General features: G+C 46.4%; 1 protein-coding gene across 3 annotated transcripts in view; it reads right to left on the reverse strand.

Annotated features, from left to right (window-relative positions):
* Positions 1 to 21,574, reverse strand: part of LOC126195003 (medium-chain acyl-CoA ligase ACSF2, mitochondrial-like) — a 282,623-nt gene that overhangs the window by 199,272 nt on the left and 61,777 nt on the right. For 2 of the 3 annotated variants that reach the window (XR_007538543.1, XM_049933425.1), the window contains exon 3: positions 14,328 to 14,510. The exons of the other annotated variant lie outside the window; for it this stretch is intronic. Coding sequence is in view for 1 of the 2 variants with exons in the window: in XM_049933425.1 (XP_049789382.1) it covers positions 14,328 to 14,510 (183 nt within the window). In the remaining variant the exon portion in view is untranslated. The remainder of the gene's footprint in view (positions 1 to 14,327; positions 14,511 to 21,574) is intronic. 3 annotated transcript variants of the gene reach the window in all.

A 21,574-nucleotide genomic window follows, 5' to 3' on the forward strand; every position in this document is an offset into this window, starting at 1 on the left:
CGCACGCGCGCCCTGACCGTGACATCGCTGGCCACAGTTCCTGTCGCGGCCGTCGGCGTCTCAGGGCGTTACCGCCGACGGAAGAGGTCGCGCCATGGCTGAGCTCGGGACCGCAGCGCCCTTTGCCTTTTGCATATAAGGAGGAGCGCTGGCCCCGAGACGGACAGTCTATTGTCGATTGTCTATTGCTAGCCTTTCGTGGAGTTTATAGCGGAGCGATTGCAGTGTGATATTTGCTATTGTATTCGACAAGGCTCAGTACACGGATTACTCTCGGATATTACTTGGACTGGTATTGCTGGTGCACGTTTCGTCAGAAATAAAGATAAGTTATCTCTTCATTCTAGCTGGCGCAATTCTTATCATTAATTATTTTTCGGCCAACAGACGTAGCTACATCCTGGTCACTACCCACGCTTTATACAATTTGTGGTGGCTGCCCCAAAAGTACCGCCGAGGACCTTGGGTTTGGGAGCCGTCACAAAAGTGGCGACGAGGATTTTAGAGAAGCGATCGGACCTTGCCTCCCGACGCCGCTGTCAACCCCACTCGCCTCATAGTTAGCTTTTCGCTTGTGCACCTATTTGCCAATTGTTTCTTGCTTGCGCCTAACCAAACTAACAGAATTGTTTGTGGACATTTTTTGATTACAGTGAGGAGCGCTTCGCATCTTTGTTTCATTTATTGTTATCTTGTTCTCAACAGTTGCATTGTACAAACATGGCTACTCCCGCGCCTCCACCCATTGCTCCTACCAATCCGGCGCAAGCGTCTAGTGCATCCACAGTCGCACTTGAACAGATTTTGCTTTTGCCGACGCAGCAGATGACACAACTCCTGTCTGGCGTGCAACAACTTATAGCAGCGCAGCAGCAATCAACTTCCCCTGCTGCCGTCGGCCCAACGGACCGACCAACCTGCACGCCACCATACAGAGCCGTCAATCGAGAGGAAGAAACTTGGCCTTACTCGAATCGCACATGGCAGCACACCAACACCCAGGTCAGCTAAAACTTTTTCTCTTGGCTTCTGCCGGTGTTAAAATGTACCGTTTATTGGAAAAACTTTTCCCGGCCTCCCGACCTGAACTTTTGCAATATGAACAGTGCATCCAGGCCTTATCGCAGTACTTTGACTCGCAAACTCTAGTTGCTGCGGCCAGATTCAGACTTTTTCGTTATCGCAAACAGCCGGGTCAAACTTACAAACAGTGGATCACTGACCTTAAGGGCTTAACTCGTGACTGTCCTTTTGCGTGTGACTGTGGAAATCTTTTTGCAGATAATATTTGTGACGCAATAACTCAGAATGTGCAAGACATTCACGTAAGGGAACAGATTTTGCGGATCCCCGATTCCTCTCTAGACCTATCTTGGAGAGTAGAGATGCATGTGAAAATGCTCAAAATAGTTTTGACTTGCCTACCGTTTGTCGTGTGTCGGACGGACATTCTGTACAACAGACCGACCGTCGTCGGGCGCAGCTGCCGCGCACACCGCGTGCTCCCAATCAGCAAGGCGGAAGTATCTCGCGTCCCCGCCAACAGCTTTTGCGTCAAAACAGTTTGCTTCTTCGCGGGCACCTTTGAAATCGTGCCCAAAGTGTCATGTGCGTCACAAACGCGAAACTTGCCCATCGCGTAATTATTCTTGCTACAATTGTGGACGGGTTGGACATGTACAATCCGTGTACCATCAGCGTAAACGGAACTCAATTGCTTCTCGTGCTTCTGGACACGCACATTCTGTTCATGCTATTACTTCTAAAGACAACAGTGTTGAAGACAGTGTTCTAGCAAATGGTTTGCATAGTACTGTCTATGTAGTTAATAGTGCTTTGCCGCCCTCTGTGATGGTTAGACACTGGACTCGCATTCGGGAGGACGACGGTTCAACCCCGCGTCCGGCCATACTGATTTAGGTTTTCCGTGATTTCCCTAAATCGACCCAGGCAAATGTCGGGATGGTTCCTTTCAAAGGGCACGGCCGACTTCCTTCCCCGTCCTTCCCTAATCCGATGAGACCGATGACCTCACTGTCTGGTCTCCTTCCCCGAAACAAACAACCAACCAACCAACCAACCCTCTGTGCAACGCCGGGCGAACAAATTGTACATTGAGTTGCACATTGCTTCGCATCGTGTGAAATTTCAGTTGGATACAGGCTCTTCCGTTACACTGATAAATAGTCGGGCGTATGAATTGCTAGGAAAGCCTAAACTTGCTCAACCTTCTGCTCCGCTTACGGCATATAGTGGCAACCGTATTGTAGTACTGGTTACAAGTAGCATGCCTGCACAATTCCACAATGTGACCAGGACATTTCTATTGAATGTTGTCGCCGCACGTTCGTACGAAAATATTTTTGGACTGGACTGCTTCGATTTGTTTGGCCTCAGCATCCAAAACCTTGTGTTAGCTGTTAGTGAATGTCCTACTCCTGATGCTGTTGTTCCTCTTTGTGAAGAGTTCTGCGTTTTGTTTGGCAGTGGTTTGGGCTGCGTACGTGATTATGTTGCACACGTCACGCTGAAGGATAACGGCCGCTACGTTTTTGCAAAGCAAGAGCAGTACCTTATGCACTGCGCTACCAAGTTGCAGAACAACTGCGTTCTTTGCAAAATGAGGGAGTCATTGCGCCCATTAGTGCCAGTCAGTGGACCTCCCCTTTAGTTGTACTAAAGTAACCCAATGGTTCCTTGCGTTGGTGTGTGGACTTAAAGAGTACAGCGAATCCACAGACAATTGTCGATAGCTATCCTCTCCCTCACCCTGAGGAATTAATGGACAAATTAGGCATGGGCCGATACTATTCCAAGATTGATTTGTGGGATGCGTATTTGCAAATTCCTTTAGATGAACCATCCCAGGACATTTTCATGATCAACACTCGCTTGGGTCTCTTTAAATATTTGCGCCTCCCCTTTGGCAGCTCCTCCGCTCCTGCAATTTTTCAGCGCTACTTGTCGCAACTGACTGCCAAAGTACCTTTTTGCTCAAATTATCTGAACGACATTGTGGTTGCCGGTCGTACTCCAGAGGAACACTTGCAGAATTTGCGTCGCTTGTTTACAGTATTGTCGGAAGCAGGGCTCAAAGTGAACAAGGAAAAGCGTGTATTTTTTCGTACGGGAATAGAACATCTTGGACATGTTATAAACGCACAAGGTGTACATCCCTTGCAGTACCACCTTCGTGCCATTGCCGGCCTTCCTTCGCCTAAGAACTTGTCTGATTTGCAATCTGTGTTGGGCAAGATTACCTCTTATCATAGGTTCATACCCAATGCTGCGCAAATAGCTGCCCCCCTTGCACCTATTACGTCGGCGCAACGTTCCGTTTGGGTGGTCGGCCGAATGCCAAGCGGCATTCCAGAAACTCTAAAACAGCACTGTCGAGTGATCGTTGCCTTGTACATTTCGACCCTTCTAAACCAGCTGTTCTTGCTGTGGATGCTTCATCCTATGGGTTAGGTGCAGTGTTGTCGCATCGTGTCGGATCAGCTGATCGCCCAATAGCTTTTGTTTCCAAGTTGCCCACCACCACACAACAGAACTATTCCCAAATTGAGAAGGAAGCCTTAGCCATCATATATGGAGTAACGAAGTTCCATGATTACTTGTTTGGCAGGAAATTTTTTCTCGTGACGGACCATAAACCGTTCCAGTCGTTGTTCCATCCTGCAAAGCCGGCAGTTGTTCCATGGACGTCGTCACCGAACTCTGCTCATCCTGCTGCACCCGCCCCCGCGCACACCAGCGCCGCTGCGGCTGCATCATCTCTTTGCGCCTAACACTCCAGTGTATTTCAAATTGTTTTCAGGCCGCCGCCGCTGGGAGCAGGGTACCATCGTACGGCGCTTGAGGTCCCACATGTATCTTTTGTCCACCCCCTTTGGTTTGCAGCGCCGCCACCGCAATCAGCTGCGGCTTAGCCACACTCGCGATACTGCCGCGGACTTAAATGTTGCAGACCGACATGCAGCCTCGCCCCGGTTACTGGATGGCGGGCGTCCCTCGCCGCCTCCGCCCCCGCCGCTGCAGGCGCCAACCCAGATGGAAGTCGACGTCGTTGCCCGGGCTGCTCCAGCCAGCCCTTCGGCTCTTCCGGACCGGGCCTCCGTCGCCTCCACTTCGCATGGGTCATCGTCGCCGTCGCTCGAGGCTACATCACCATCGTCTTAAAGAGTCGGGGCGCGTTAGTTGGGTCCGTCGTGGCTGCTGTGAGTTGCGTCCTTGAGGCTGTTTCGGCTGGTTCCGGCTCCGGCGCAGGGCGAATGCCGGGACGCGGGAGACGACGACCCCCAGCCTCGCTACGTTGGCTCCCCTTCGCCTCACAGTAGCCCCCCCCCCCCCTTCGTCGTCAGGCCCTTGCAGCACCTGACGTCTTGGTGGCCTTTCAAGGGGGAGGAATGTTGTATCCACGGACCCAACCAACCAACTCGCGCACACGCGCTCTGACCGTGACATCGCTGGCCCCAGTTCCTGTCGCGGCCGTCGGCGTCTCAGAGCGTTACCGCCGACGAAGAGGTCGCGCCATGGCTGAGCTCGGGTCCGCAGCGCCCTCTGCCTTTTGCATATAAGGAGGAGCGCTGGCCCCGAGACGGACAGTCTATTGTCTATTGCTAGCCTTTCGTGGAGTTTATAGCGCAGCCATTGCAGTGTGATATTTGCTATTGTATTCTATTAGGCTCAGTACACGGATTACTCTCGGATATTACTTGGACTTGTATTGCCGGTGCAAGTTTCGTCAGAAATAAAAGTTATCTCTTGATTCTAGCTGGCGCAATTCTTGTCATTATTTTTCGGCCAACAGACGTAGTTACATCCTGGTCACTACCCACGCTCTATACAATTTGTGGTGGCTGCCCCAAAAGTACCGCCGAGGACCTTGGGTTTGGGAGCTGTCACCAAAAAAAACCTTGGTGGACAGAGCCAACAAATTCCGCGAGCCGGCTTACTTACAAGATGAACCAAATCACTTAGTCAGCCTTCATGAAAAACGGAAATACCAGCAAGGAAATTGATCGAGCCCTCCATCGAAGAAAAGCCAGAAGTCCAGATCAACAACGCTCACCTACTGGAAAAGTTTTCCTACCGTTCATTAATAAAGTCACGGACCGTATCGGGAAAGTTCTGGCCAGGTATGAGATCGAAACAATCTTCAGACCCACCAAGAAGATTAAGGAATATTTAAGAACTACAAAAGACGCCCGACACCTCCTAGCAATACCTGGGGTATACAAAAATTCCATGCAGTTGTGGACAGGTATATATAGGAACAACAACCGCTTGGCCGAACATAAAAGAAATTGTCGCTTAGGACACATCGGAAAATCGGCCGTAGCTGAGCATGTTTCTCGAGATGGGAACCACGAAATTAAATTTAATGAGACAAGCGTTCTAGTACGAACATCCCGTTATGCGCGAATTTATAGAGAAGCAATAGAGATTCACAAACACCATAACAATTTTAATAGAAAAGAGGAAGTTCAAAGTTATCCAAAATATGGATTTCGCCGTTGCACCAGCAGAATGACAATCGATTACTCTTAATCGAGAATGATGACGCCTTCCAAAGATAAGCATACCGTCGGCATTACCTGACGAATGGTGGTGCCCTCTATGCGCTCTATAAATACGAGAGTTCCTGGAGCCTCAGTGACAGTAGCTTGACGACCTCAGAAGATGTCATCCGCTGATGGAGACGAAACGTTAGGTGGAAATTTTATACATCGACTACGGCCTCGCAGCCCGGAAGTTTCAACTAAAAACACCGGCCGTAAAAGCCTACATTGTATGATATTGTCATCTCCCACCCCAGAACACATGTGAAATCCTAGATGTTTGCTATTGGGTAGCTATGCGGAACACACAATTTCTTCTTTAGGGTCACGAATTATGTAGGAACACTAACATCTACACATAAAACACATACACTAGTTACCGGTGTGATAATATTCACTTTTATTACACACAGAGAAATATCATGATATGAACATATTAGCAAACTAACAAGAACAGGAAGATCACAGAGCACAAAAAAGTTAAAGAAACAGTGCAAGTGACAGATATCGGTTAGTCTATTTTGAAACTCCCACAACAGCATGACTACATTACAGTTAGAGGCAGAAACTACAAACCCAATGATGCAACTTGGCGTGAGAGAACGATTATACTTGTGAGGGTACCGATATCGATTTTGTATGTAATGTATCGAATCTGCCCTTACTTATCTCTGTATGACTGGAGCAGAGCACATGGCACGGCGATGCCCCATATTACATGCCGATTTTGGCGAGCATGATAGTCTGTTTGATCTGAGCAAGCCTCAACAGCAGGTCACGATATTGTGCACTTCGTGCGATTACACTGGATTGAGGAAAGTTTTGAGAGACCGTTAACATTTGTGTATCAATGTCAATTCTAACAAATCTGATTAATGTTAGTTCTAACAAATCCGGACAAAATAGGACACATTCTACGATAAAAAAAGCAAAAACGAGTACCACGAAGGAATTATCCGAATGGGATGGAAATTGGTAGACGTTGTGTACATATGCAGACAAACAAATGATTTATTGAAGGGAAAGAGCTTCACAAATTGATCAGGTTAATAACGCATTGGTTCGCCTTTGAACTTAGGCAAGCAGTTATTTGGCTTTGCATTTATTAATAAACATGTTGGATGTCCTCCTGAAGGATATCGAGCGACACGCTGTCCAAATGCCGCACTAGATCGTCAAAATCCCAAGCTGGTTGGAGGGTCCTGCTCATAATACTCCGAACGTTCTCAATTGGGGAGAGATCCGACGACCTTGCTGGCTATGGTAGTGTTTGGTAAGCTGAAGCCAAGCAGTAGAAACTCTTCCTGTGTGTTAGTGGGCATTATCTTGCTGAAATGTGAGCCCACGATGGCTTGCCAATGAGGACAACAAAACGGGGCGTAGAATATCGTCGACGCACGGCTGTGCTGTAAGGGTGCCATGAATAACATTCCAAGAGATCCTGCTATGAAAAGAAATGGCAACCGAGACTGTCACTCCCAGCTGACAGGGTACCACACCACTGTCCAGGGCATCTCCAGACCCATCTCAGCTGGTCATTGGAACACATTTAGCAGTGGGACTCATCACTGAAGACAATTTTACCCCAGTCAATGAGATTCCAGGCCGAAGATGTTTCTGGAAACGCCTCGGACAGCGGTGAGATACCAACCTGGATGTCGCCCACTGTACTGCCTGACAGACAGGAGAGATGGTCTTGGGTGTCATTTCTTTTCAAAGCAGGACTCCTTTGGTTGTCGTCCACGGGACCTTTACAGCACAGCAGCACGTCGACGATATTCTACACCCCATTTTCATGCCCTTCGTGGAAAGCCATCCTGTGCTTACATTTCAGCAAGATAATGGCCGCCTGCACACAACGAGAGTTTGTACTGCTTGTCTTCATGCTTGCCAAATCCTACCTTGGCTATCAGGGTCGACGAATTTCCCGCCAATTGAGAACGTTCGGACCATTATGGCCAGAGCCCTCCAACCAGCTCGGGATTTTGAGGATCTAATGCGACATTCAGACAGAATTTGGCATGATATCCCTAGGAGGAGATCCAACAATTCTATCAATCAATGCGAAGCTAAATAACTGCTTGCATAAGGGACGGAGGTATACAAAGTGCTACCCAAAATTTTCGGGACTGGTGCTGCCATCTGTTGAAAACCTTACCTTTGGACTAATGGTCACCATCACCCTCGAAGTAGTTCCCATCCGCACGTACACACCAGTCCCAGCGCTTCTGCCACTGGTCAAACGTTTTCTGGAAGTCCTATTCTTTGAGGGTGTTTATCACCACCTGCGATGCTTCTTGAATCGTCTCTAGTGTGTCGAACCGACGCCCTTTCAACTTAAGTTTCAGTTTTGGGAATAGCGCGAAGTTGCAAGGTGCCAAATCTGGCGACAACAGTGGGTGGGGTACAATCGCCATGTTGTTTATTGCCAAAAAAGTCCTGGTGAGCAAGGACGTGTGACAGCGCGTGTTTTCGTGACGCAGCAGCCAGTGCCTTGACGCCAAAGTTCAGGCCGTCGTCGCCACATGTTTTCACGGAGCCGTCGCAAAACGTCGCAGTAATATGAGGAATTCACTGTTTGGTTGGGTGGGACGAATGCTTTGTGCACAATTCCCTTGGTATCAAAGAAAACGATAATCATCCTCCTCACTTTGCTCTTCACCTGTCTCGCTTTTTTGGGTCTTGGAGAGCCCGGGCTCATCCACTGGGACGATTGTTGCTTTGTCTCTGGGTCATAACCGTAAATCCAGTTCTCGTCGCCAGTGATAACCCGTGACAAGAAGGTTGGTTCATCAGATGCGGTCTGACGAAGGTCTGTTCACACTTCAACATGCTGTGCCTTCTGATCAGCAGTCAAGATCCTTGGCACAAATTTTGGGGCGACACGATCCATGCCCAATTCATCATTCAACGTTCGTTGACATGTCCCATTACCAATACCCACTTCATCCGCAAGGTCTTGAATGGTTCGACGTCGATCCACACGAACCAGTTGTTGAAATTTGGCAACAATGTTTGGCTAACGGCTAACGGTTCTTCCAGTGGGCATCATATTCGACGTCTGTATGGCTGGCCGTGAATCAAGCATGCCAGTCAAACACAGATGTACGGCTCATGCTCTGTCCCCCAAACATTTGTTGAATCGTTGCAAGGGTCTCTGTAGCACTTTTCCCGAGATTCGCACAGAATTTAATACACACGCGCTGTTCTGTTCGCGGATCCATCGTAAAATCGCCACACACCAAACACACAGTATTACGGAAATCATTGTGGACACGCAACACGTTCTCCCAGCTGAATGCCACTCCGCACACTGACTCATCAGATATGCAGCTGTCGCCACCTAGCGGTGCATTGATCTACTACTCCTACTTTCCAGATGGCAGCACCAGTCCCCAAAAGTTTGGATTCCACCTCGTACCAACAAGTTATAGACTGGTTAAAATTGTGAAGATCTTTCTCTTGAGATAATCATCCAGATTTTCTAAAATTGTAATCATATGTTTGTCTGTATATGTACATTACGTCTACCGATTTCCCTCTCATTCGGATAATTATTTCGTACTTGCTCAGTGTGACGAACGTCTACACCCACGACAGCCTGGAACTGCACTAGAGATTGCTCTACTGGTGCTTGAAACATCTTATGTAGGACGTTGGCTACTTCCCTCACCATATCCGTCTTCAACCACCAACGTCATCAGCCAACAATGTGTGATAGTGTACTGTTGATAAGCCCTGCCCTTCAGTAACCCTGCAGCCAGAAATGAGATGGGTTCAAATAAAATGGTTTTGGTGATCTTGGTTTTTAACAATCAGCCAATGATTCGGTTTCCTCCAGATGTGTTACGGAGTAACTGAGTTAACTCATGAGCAGTGCGACGATAGTCACGAACAGGAGCAGCACTAATATCATTCTTTTGATAAAGCAGCTTTACGAGCAAAGTTCTGCTCTACTCGTCCAGTCCCCCTTGACGGTTTGCAACTGTAATGCATACTGCTAATTGTGTTTCAACTCTACGTCGCCGTACCAGTACCGGTACTTAACGTCAAGTCATGACACTAACACTGCTAACAACGCAAATCCTGCAGTGCACAGTCTGAAGGTTATTCCTGTAAGGTTAGGTACCCTCCCGGTAAATACAATCGTGCTCATAAATTAAGAATAATGCTGATACATGTTGAAACAACGCTCTGGTGGGATTTGCGGGTTTAAATCACCTCGGGGTATGACCATGCAGTGCATTTGACCTGCGGTCGTCGCACGGTGGCGCTGGCAGCAGCCCACATAGGCAGCGGTGTGTTGGTGCATGTCAGAGTACGGTGCAGCGAGTAAGTGTGCAGGCGTTTTCAGACGTGCTAATGGTGACTGTGTATTGAAAATGGCTCAAAGAACGGATATTGATGTTATGAGGGGTAGAATACTAGTGCGACTGGAGGCTGGTCAAACACAGCAGGTCGTAGCATGGGCCCTCCGTGTGGCACAAAGTGTGATCTCAAGATGATGGCAACGATTCCAGCAGACAGAAAATGTGTCCTGGCGCTACAGTACGAGACGTCCACAGCGTACAACACCAAAAGAAGACTCATATCTCACCATCAGTGCCCGCAGATGGCCACGGAGAACTGCAGGTAGCCTTGCTCGGGACCTTACCGCAGCCACTGTAACAGTTGTCTCCAGGCACAGTCTCCAGGCGACTGAACTGACACGGTTTATTCACCCGGAGACCTGCAAGGTGCATTCCACTGAACCCTGGTCACACGAGAGCCCTTTAAGCATGGTGTCAAGAACACAGTACATGGTCATTGGAAGAGTGGTCCCAGTTTATGTTCACAGACGAGTCACGGTATAATCTGAACTGTGATTCTCATCAGGTTTTCATCTGACGTGAACCAGGAACCAGATACCAATCCCTTAATGTCCTTGAAAGGGACATGTATGGAGGTCGTGGTTTGATGGTGTAGGGTGGGATTATGATTGGTGCACGTACAACCCTGCATGTCTTTAACAGAGGAACTGTAACAGGTCAGGTGTATTGGGACGTCAGTTTGCACCTGTATGTCCGCCTTTTCAGGGGTGCAGTGGGTCCCACCTTCCTCCTAATGGATGATAACGCACGGCCCCACCGAGCTGCCATCGTGGAGGGTTACCTTGAAACAGAAGATATCAGGCGAATGGAGTGGCCTGCGTGTTCTCCAGACCTAAACCCCATTGAGCACGTCTGGGATGCTCTCGGTCGACGTATCGCTGCACGTCTTCAAACCCCTAGGACACTTCAGGAGCTCCGACAGGCGCTGGTGCAAGAATGGGAGGCTATACCCCAGCAGCTGCTCGACCACCTGATCCAGAGTATGCCAACCCGTTGTGGGGCCTGTGAACGCGAGCATGGTGATCATATCTCATACTGATGTCTGGGTACATGCGCAGGAAACAGTGGCGTATTGTAGCACATGTGTTTCGGTACGGTTTTCTCAACTTATCACCAATACTGTGGACTTACACATCTGTGACGTGTGTGTTCCCTATGTGCCTATGCCATTAGCGCCAGTTTTGTGTAGTGCCACGATGTGTGGCACCACATTCTGCAATTATTCCTAATTTATGAGCATGAGTGTAGTTTTGCGTCTACACTGACTCAAGCAGCGAAAGTTTAATTAGAAGCTCTCATTATCTAGGAGTACACGCATGGAGCGATTGGAAGTGGGGTGACTACTTACAACTAATAGAAAAATAGACATATGCTAGACTGAGATTCATTGGAAGAATTCTCGAGAAATGTAATCTATCCAAGAAGGATGTAGCTTACAAAACCCTTGTTCGACCGAAACTTGAAAATTCCTCGTCAGTTTGCCGTCCATATCAGGTAGGATAAAGGAAATAGGGAAGATCCTAAGAAGAGCGGCACATTTGATTACAGGTTCAAAGAAGAGCAATGCATTTCTTTACAGGTCCATTTAGTTAGCGCTAAAGCATCACAGAAATGCTCGGCCATCTCCAGTGGCAGACAATGCAAGAGGGGCGTTCTGTAGTCTATTGTTTTACACTGAAGAGCCCAAGAAACTGATACACGTTGTAAGACGTGTATATTTCTATTGTCTATTGTCAAACCACAATTTATGAAAGATTTATATATTTTATTAATACGATTAAGTAGAAATAATTAATATTTGTCATGTTGGAAATAATTGTGGTAGCAGGGAATGTTGAAAGGTGGCTACACTGAGTCACAGCGCCAGAGATTGCGCCAAAGAGTATTATTCAGCCGCCTCCACTGGCAGTGCTTGTTGAGATGTGGTAGTGTAGAGTGCTTGTCGAGAAGTCGTCGTGGAGAGGGCAGTAGGTGTTCCGATGTAGCCGTGACTAGTTGTGAGCATGTTGTATGCAGTTGTTCTGATGGGCTAGACAGCCGATGCTGTTCGATTGCGGATGTTGTAATGATCAGAGTGTATGTTTCGTCAATATATATGAAGGTAATAATTTTTTTTTAATTTCAAATGTCTTAAACAATAATGCCTCTTGGTCACAGGTTCAGTCAACAAAGCATCTGGCTTGTGTTCATGTATTAGAGCGTAATTCTGGTTTCTATGTGCAAGTATAGTATTTCAGTTTTATTTAATTAATTCAGTGTAAATGGTATTTAAAATATCTTGTCTTTTTGAGGTAGAACCGTGCCAGATGTGTACGTTGAATCACACTTCCACACACAGAACAGTTACACTTGTGCTTTGTTGTTCGTAGTTTTTGTTTCGTAGCTTTTATAGTTGCTGTGGACCTAATTAATTAACTGTGTTAACGGAAGTTTTCTTTCATTTCATGTCGTTATTCTATGCAGTCAGATTGCGTACTAATGCTAGTCAGGGCCAACCGGTTACGAGACTGCGTAACCGGACAGACAGCGACGAAAAACTAAAATTATTTGCATATTAATATTTAATTAAGCCCCCATGCAATGTCTGCACCAAAGTATTGTTGGCAGGAGACTGCACATTGATATAATTTTAAAAAGGTCGGGAGAGACCGCGTATGGATACATTTTATGAAAAGAGCGGGAAAGGCCGCGCATTGATACATTTTCTAATGGTAGTAGGGATTGTCTGCACCAGAAAGCATTGTTGGCGGGAAAGACCGCACTTTAGCGTTCGTAGGAAGTGAGTAGTAAGCGAGAAGTGAAGCGACTCGGTAGCAGGTCTGAAGCGAGAGTTTGAGAGGAGCGGTGTGCCTGCCAGCCACTAGTTATGATTTACAAGAGATTATAAACGGGTGTACAGACACATCAGCTAACTATTATAATAAGAGGAACTAATATTATTGAATTAATATTTTGAGAAACTCAAGACTACTGAAGGTATGTTTGCGCAATGCTAGTTGTAAGATTGTTGTAAAAAGTAAGTCCCATTTGAACGTTTGTAAAAAAAATGGCTCTGAGCACTATGGGACTCAACTGCTGTGGTTATCAGTCCCCTAGAACTTAGAACTACTTAAACCTAACTAACCTAAGGACATCACACACATCCATGCCCGAGGCAGGATTCGAACCTGCGACCGTAGCAGTCGCACGGTTCCGGAATGCGCGCCTAGAACCGCGAGACCACCGCGGCCGGCGAACGTTTGTAAAATCATTTCATTACCAGCAGTAAATATTTGAAGAAACGTTTTCAGAATATAATTAATTTTTGCCAGCAATGTTGCATTACTGATTATAATCCATCCCAAAAACCATTAACGTAAAACTTTGCAATATTTTTATTGTTGTCAAGAAAAAGTGTAACTATGAATTACGTCAATTCAGTCAAATTAATTAAAGAATAACGTCAGCTTTGCTACTAAAGAATAACGTCAGCTTTGGTAATAAATACAGCCACTTATTATGACAGCCCACCAGCAGCTAATAGAGTATAGTAAACCAGAATAAGTATATTCATGTCGCAGTTCGATGTAACAGTTAGATGGTGATCCAGTAAGAGTAAGAAAGGTAAGGAACAGTTTTGGGTTATTGCAGATAACGACTGAGGGCCGCACGACGACGACGCATTCTATGTTTCGTCGAAATAATCCGAAAATCACTTTTAAAAAGCAGCAATTAAATTTGTATGCGGAGATTGAGAAAGAGAATTAATTTCAAAGAGAAGATTTCAAAAAAAAAAAAAAAAAAATGGCTCTGAGCACTATGGGACTCAACTGCTGAGGTCATTAGTCCCCTAGAACTTAGAACTAGTTAAACCTAACTAACCTAAGGACATCACAAACATCCATGCCCGAGGCAGGATTCGAACCTGCGACCGTAGCGGTCTTGCGGTTCCACACTGCAGCGCCTTTAACCGCACGGCCACTTCGGCCGGCAGAAGATTTCATTTGTTATTATTAAGCAAGAGATAGAAATCCTAAGGGAAGGTTTCATAGGTTATTGTAGAAGGGAAGGTTGCGTAACAAAAGAGATATAGAGGAGACGGGAAGGTTTGAAATGCCTAATATCGTGCAGGACGCCCGCGAGCACGCAGAAGTGCCGCAACACGACGTGACATGGACTCGAATAATGTCTGAAGTAGTGCTGCAGGGCTGTCCATAAATCCGTAAGAGTACGAGTGGGCGGAGATCTCTGTAAGTTGCTTTGCAGAGTATAGATGTAGATGTAGATGTAATGACACGTGGCTATGTTGCACCCCGACAAATTACTGTGTTGCGTGGTTGTTATATGTACGTGGGCTCGGCAGCGTTGGGTGAATGTGAGCAGTGGACAGGGAGCGGGCGGCGAGGGCACGCACCTTTTTGAGGCAGTAGCGGAACTCGGCGACCTCGTAGGCGGGGTTGGCGCAGACGAGCACCATGCCGGCGCGCCCGGCGGCCAGCGCGGCCAGGTACCACTCGGCCGAGTTGCCGCCCCACAGCGCCAGCCGGTCCCCGCGCCGCAGTCCAGCGTCCAGCAGTCCAGCCGCCAGGCGGTCCACCTGCAACACAGGCGCAGCGTGCGGAACAACAATGGGAGGGCCACCGGGGGTACACCACGCGTGGGAGTTCGAAATTTGAATCAACTCCTGGGAAATAAAAATCAAAGGAAAGCGATACGTAGCTGTTGCCCAATACGCACACTAAGGCCATTAAAATTGCTACACCACGAAGATGACGTGCTACAGACGTGAAATTTAACCGACAGGAAGAAGATGCTATGATATGCGAATGATTAGCTTTTCAGAGCATTCACACAAGGTTGGCGCCGGTGGCGACACCTACAACGTGCTGACATGAGGAAAGTTTCCAACCGATTTCTCATACACAAACAGCAGTTGACTGGCGTTGCCTGGTGAAACGTTGTTGTGATGACTCGTGTAAGGAGGAGAAATGCGTACCATCACGTTTGCCACTTTGATAAAGGTCGGATTGTAGCCTATCGCGATTGCGGTTTATCGTATCGCGACATTGCTGCTCGCGTTGGTCGAGATCCAATGACTGTTAGCAGAATATGGAATCGGTGGGTTCAGGAGGGTAATACGGAACGCCGTGCTGGATCCCAAAGACCTCGTATCAGTAGCAGTCGAGATGACAGGCATCTTATCCGCATGGCTGTAGCGGATCGTGCAGCCACGTCTCGATCCCTGAGTCAACAGATGGGGACGTTTGCAAGACAACCATCTGCACGAACAGTTCGACGACGTTTGCAGCAGCATGGACTATCAGCTCGGAGACCATGGCTGTGGTTACCCTCGACGCTGCATCACAGACAGGAGCGCCTGCGATGGTGTACTCAACGACGAACCTGGGTGCACGAAGGGCAAAACGTCATTTTTTTCGGATGAATCCAGGTTCTGTCTACAGCATCGTGATGGTCGCATCCGTGTTTGGCGACATCGCGGTGAACGCACATTGGAAGCGTCTATTCGTCATCGCCATACTGACGTATCACCCGGCGTGGTGGTATGGGGTGACATTGGTTACACCTGTCGGTCACCTCTTGTTCGCATTGACGGCACTTTGAACAGTGAACGTTACATTTCAGGTGTGTTACGACCCGTGGCTCTACCCTTCTTTCTATCCCTGCGAAACCCTACATTTCAGCAGGATAATGCACGACCGCATGTTGCAGGTCCTGTACGGGCCTTTCTGGATACAGAAAATGCTCGACTGCTGCCCTGGCCAGCACGTTCTCCAGATCTCTCACCAATTGAAAACGTCTGGTTAATGGCGGCCGAGCAACTGGCTCCTCACAATACGCCAGTCACTACTCTTGATGAACTGTGGTATCGTGTTGAAGCTCCATGGGAAGTTGTACCTGTACACGCCATCCAAGCTCTGTTTGACTCGATACCCAGGCGTATCAAGGCCGTTATTACGGCCAGAGGTTGTTGTTCTGGGTACTCATTTCTCAGGATCTATGCACCCAAATTGCGTGAAAATGAAATCACATGTCAGTTCTAGTATAATATATTTGTCCAATGAATACCCGTTTATCATCTGCATTTCTTCTTGGTGTAGCAATTTTAATGGCCGATAGTGTATAATAGTCCATCTCCTCCTTCCTCCTCTGTCTCTCCTCTCCTCTTTCCTTGTCCCTGCCCATCTCCTCCCCCTCTCTCTGTGTCTTTCCTCTTCTCTTTTTCTGTCCACTTACTCCTCCCCACCTGTCTGCCCATCTGCTCCTCCATCCTCTCTCAATCCATCTCCTGCTCCCCCTCTGTCTGCCTATCTCCTCTTCTTCCAGTTTTCTTTCTCTCTCCCCCTCTCTCTATCCATCTCCTCCTCTTCCATATCTGTGTGCTTCTCCTCCTCACTATGCCTCTTCCAACTCCCTTCTCTACGCTATCACCCAGACCACAATAGGAGTTTTCTGATTCTTAACCCCACCGTACTTCTTTCCACACGCTAAGTAATATGTGTACCAAGTTTCTTTGAAATCGATTAAGGGGTTTCAAAATGGTTCAAACTTACTTTGTGGACATACCTCGTATATAGCGATGGTGTTGACGGTAGACCAACTCCAGAATATAAACAGTACTGTATGGTTGAAATGGCTCTGAGCACTATGGGACTTAACATCTGAGGTCATCATTCCCCTAGACTGAGAGCTACTTAAACCTAACTAACCTAAGGACATCCATCTCAGGCCCCATAAGGCGATACTGCACATAAAATTGAACAATACTTGCAAAAATAATGACATAATCCCAATTTGCATTTATGTAAAGTTTGAAAGCAGTTCTACAGTTGCCCAAAAGTCGAAATCAGGCGCAGAAGTATATTGGTTACTAAATGAAATTAAGACGCTCTATTCGAAGAAACAGTACCTAAACCTGTATGAATCTCATTGAGAGTTAGCACAGCAGCTAGGAAAGCTCACCGTCCTCATGACGGTGATGGAAGAAGCTGAACACAACACATACACAGCAGTGAAACATAAGCAAAACAAGCTTAAACAGAAAATAATGAAACCAACAAAAAAAGACACAAACATGCGTATACATTTGGCATGAGAAACCGCAAAAACATCAACATACGTTTCATCCACGCTTAGTAAACTTAACAGAGACAGAACTACGCTAAAGACAAAAAAAAATGCTCATCGAGAAAGGGTTGTGACACTGCACCAATGGCATGTTGAACAACCATTACGTAGACAGTCTCACGGTAGAAACTGAACACATCCTCACACGTGAAGAAGAAAAAACTATTTGTCAAAGAAACGCAGAACTAACAAGAGAATTAGTGAAAAATTGAGTAAGGAGTACAATAAAACAAACACAGAAGACACATGATAAGAGCAAACACACAGAAGCAGCCACCATGAAAACATTGAAACAAAAGTTAATGACCAATAACATTATAATAATAAGGGCAGACAAGGGAAATGTAACAGTACTTGCGGACAAGGGACAAGGGACAATACATCACAACCCCTAAGGAATAATTAAATGCCGTCACTATATAATAAGATCGAATCCAAGCACACGATTTCAATCAAATATGAAACGAACACTAAAAAAACATTGAACATGCTCTCACATATATACTACATAACATTGAAGAACCCACAATCACCAACACTCTGCAGCCAATCAAAAATACACAACCATGGTACAGCAAAGAAGGAAAGCCCCAACATACCATATGGTCAAAAATCTCCAAAAGATAATCACTGAAAATTGTCATATAGAAAACAACATAACAGTGATAAACACAGAAGACCTAGTAGAACACATCACTTGTTTTACAGTTAAACCCATTAACAACCAAAGGAACAAAAAGTAAATTTAACCAGTTTTCACAAACACTGTTCTTTATAGTTAAACCGTTTTTGTTCTTTTCAAAGTACGGTTAGCATTCTGATCCACTACAAGTAAGGCTCGACAGGGTGACCACCAAGTTCTGCATACACACTGTACCTATGAATGATGATGTGGTACACACGCTGTATCACACCCTGTGACGTCCCTGCAATTCGTCCTGCACTCACCACAACTCGTGCCACATCTTCTTCTGTCTCTACAGGAGTCTCATAAACCAAACTCTTCATTTGACCCTGGAGGAAAAAGTCCAGTGTAGTCAAATTCAGTGATCGGGGAGGCCATGCGATTTGACCATCTCGGCCTATCCATCTGTGTCTCAATCTTTGGGCCAGATGTTCCCGAACATGAAGTGAAGAGTGAGCGGATGTGACGTCATGCTGAAGCCATGTGTCTCGATTGAAGTTCGTCCAACGACATCCGCAGTATCTCTTGTAGGAAAGTGAAGTAGATTGGACCCGTGAGCTTGGCTGGAATTATGTTCGATCCAGTTACATGTCGAGCCAGAATACCTGCTTACACGTTGATACCAAATCTGTCTTTGAATTCCTGCACATGCGTAGCATGTGGATTTTCGTCTACACAGACATGGCTGTTTCGAGAATTGAGAACACAATCCCTAGTAAATTTACATTCATCTGTGAACAGAATGCGCCGTGGAAATACTAGGGTCTCATTGATAAACCGGCTCAGAAACTTCCTTTCAGATCTCAACGTGTGGTGCAAAATCCACAGGCATTAGTGACAGTATCCGTTGGAGGTGGTACGTATGTAGTTGTTTGTCATGCAGAACGTGCCAGGCGGTGCTCGAAGCAACATCCATTACACGAGCAATTGTTCGTGTACTCATTGATGGATGGCCTCTCCAGTTCTGCTATGCAGCGTCTCCTTGGAGCACCATAGTCACGCCTGCTAACGGCGAAGATACCCCTTTCACGAAGCCGTTGCGCGGTTGAGGTGGGAAGGCTATGCGATGGAGTCGACGTTGTGGATAACGACCTCGACAAAGGCGACGAGCAACTCTTCCACTACCATGAGCCTCGCTATACAGAAGTATCATGTCGGTGTGTTCTGCAAACGTGTACTCAAGTATGTTGCTCTAATACTCGTAGACATGTGGATGAGGCTCGCAGGCTGTGGTGGCCGAGCGGTTCTAGGCGCTTCAGTCCGGAACCGCGCGACTGCTACGGTAGCAGGTTCGAATTCTGCCACGGCCATGGATGTGTGTGATGTCCTTAGGTTAGTTAGGTTTAAGTAGCTCTAATTTCTAGGGGACTGATGACCTCAGATGTTAAGTCCCATAGTGCTCAGAGCCATTTGAACCATTTGGATGAGCCTCGAACCATGTGAGAGAGGTAGGATAGAAGTCAACTGACATCAGCCGATCCGACGTAAGTACGCTCTACCGTGCCTATCATGTTGCATACCTACCTAGCAAACATATTTTCAAACGGCTGTATAACGGAAACGGTTCGTTCCCTGAAATGGGTTCCAATTCAAAATATTGTGTACTCAGGCCCCTCTGCAAGTCGTCGAAGTTTAAAAGGAGACTTTTAGGGCAAACTTGTACATAAAAAATTTTTCACCTAATCACACAAAACCACAAAAACAAATACCTTTCCACACGAACACACACACACACACACACACACACACACACTTATGCACACTCAAACAGATGACAAATAGCACGAAATCACATTCAGTAGCTGACAATCACATTCGATAGTTGGCAATATTATCGACAGCTGGCAATACCAATCACAAAAAAAACGAGCGTTCAATTCCTAGTGCTGTAAAACAAAATTTCAAATGGCAGTTATAAGAAACAGAATAGCGATAACAAAGGAACAAAAACACAACAAGTAGATGTACATACACGAAATCTGTAAGAAGAACATTAAATTATTAGTGCATCACAGAAAAGCAAAAAGTATCAGAACTGTTTATACCCTTTATACAGGGTGGTCCATTGATCATGACCGGGCCAAATATCTCACGGAATAAGCGTCAAACGAAAAAACTACAAAGAACGAAACTTGTCTAGCTTGAAAGGGGAAACCAGATGGCGCTATGGTTGCCCGCTAGATGGAGCCACCATAGGCCACACAGATATCAACTGCGTTTTTTTTTAAATAGGAAACCACATTTTTATTACATATTCGTGTAGTACGTAAAGAAATATGAATGTTTTAGTTGGACCACTTTTTCCGCTTTGTGATAGATGTCGCTGTAATAGTCACAAACATATGGTTCACAATTTTAGACGAACAGTTGTAACAGGTAGGTTTTTTAAATTAAAGTACAGAACGTAGGTACGTTTGAACATTTTATTTCGGTTGTTCCAATGTGATACATGTACCTTTGTGAACTTACAATTTCTGAGAACGCATGCTGTTACAGCGTGATTACCTGTAAGTACCACATTAATGCAATAAATGCTCAAAATTATGTCCGTCAACCTCAATGCATTTGGGAATACGTGTAACGACATTCCTCTCAACAGCGAGTAGTCCGCCTTCTGAAATGTTCGCACGTGCATTGACAACGCGCTGACGCATGTTGTCAGGCGTTGTCGGTGGATCACGATAGCAAATATCCTTCAACTTTCCCCACAGAAAGAAATCCGCGGGCGTCAGATCCGGTGAACGTGCGGGCCATGGTATGGTGCTTCGACGACCAATCCACCTGTCGTGAAATATGCTATTCAATACCGCTTCAACCGCACGCGAGCTATGTGCCGGACATCCATCATGTTGGAAGTACATCGCCAATCTGTCATGCAGTGAAACATCTTGTAGTAACATCGGTAGAACATTACGTAGGAAATCAGCATACATTGCACCATTTACATTGCCATCGATAAAATGGGGGCCAATTATCCTTCCTCCCATAATGCCGCACCATACATTAAGCCGCCAAGGTCGCTGAAGTTGCACTAGTCGCAGCCATCGTGGGTTTTCCGTTGACCAATAGTGCATATTATGCCGGTTTACGTTACCGCTGTTGGTGAATGACGCTTCGTCGCTAAATAGAACGCCTGCAAAAAATCTGTCATCGTCCCGTAATTTCTCTTGTGCCCAGTGGCAGAACTGTGCACGACGTTCAAAGTCGTCGCCATGCAATTCCTGGTGCTTAGAAATATGGTACGGGTGCAATTGATGTTGATGTAGCATTCTCAACACCGACGTTTCTGAGATTCCCGATTCTCGCGCAATTTGTCTGCTACTGATGTGCGGATTAGCTGCGACAGCAGCTAAAACACCTACTTGAGCATCATAATTTGTTGCAGGTCGTGGTTGACGTTTCACATGTGGCTGAACACTTCCTGTTTCGTTAAATAACGTAACTATCCGGCGAACGGTCCGGACACTTGGATGATGTCGTCCAGGTACCGAGCAGCATACATAGCACACGCCCGTTGGGCATTTTGATCACAATTGCCATACGTCAACACGTTATCGACCTTTTTCGCAATTGGTAAACGGTCTATTTTAACACGGGTAAAGTATTACGAAGCAAATACCGTCCGCACTGGCGGAATGTTACGTGACAGCACGTACTTATACGTTTATGACTATTACAGCGCCATCTATCACAAAGCGAAAAAAGTGGTCCAACTAAAACATTCATGTTTCTTTACGTACTGCAATATATTTAATAAAAATGGGGGTTCCTATTTGAAAAAACGCAGTTGATATCCGTTTGAGCTATGGCAGCGCCATCTAGCGGGCCAG

This window comes from Schistocerca nitens, chromosome 7 (genome assembly GCF_023898315.1).
Source record: "Schistocerca nitens isolate TAMUIC-IGC-003100 chromosome 7, iqSchNite1.1, whole genome shotgun sequence".
Classification (NCBI taxonomy): domain Eukaryota; kingdom Metazoa; phylum Arthropoda; class Insecta; order Orthoptera; family Acrididae; genus Schistocerca; species Schistocerca nitens.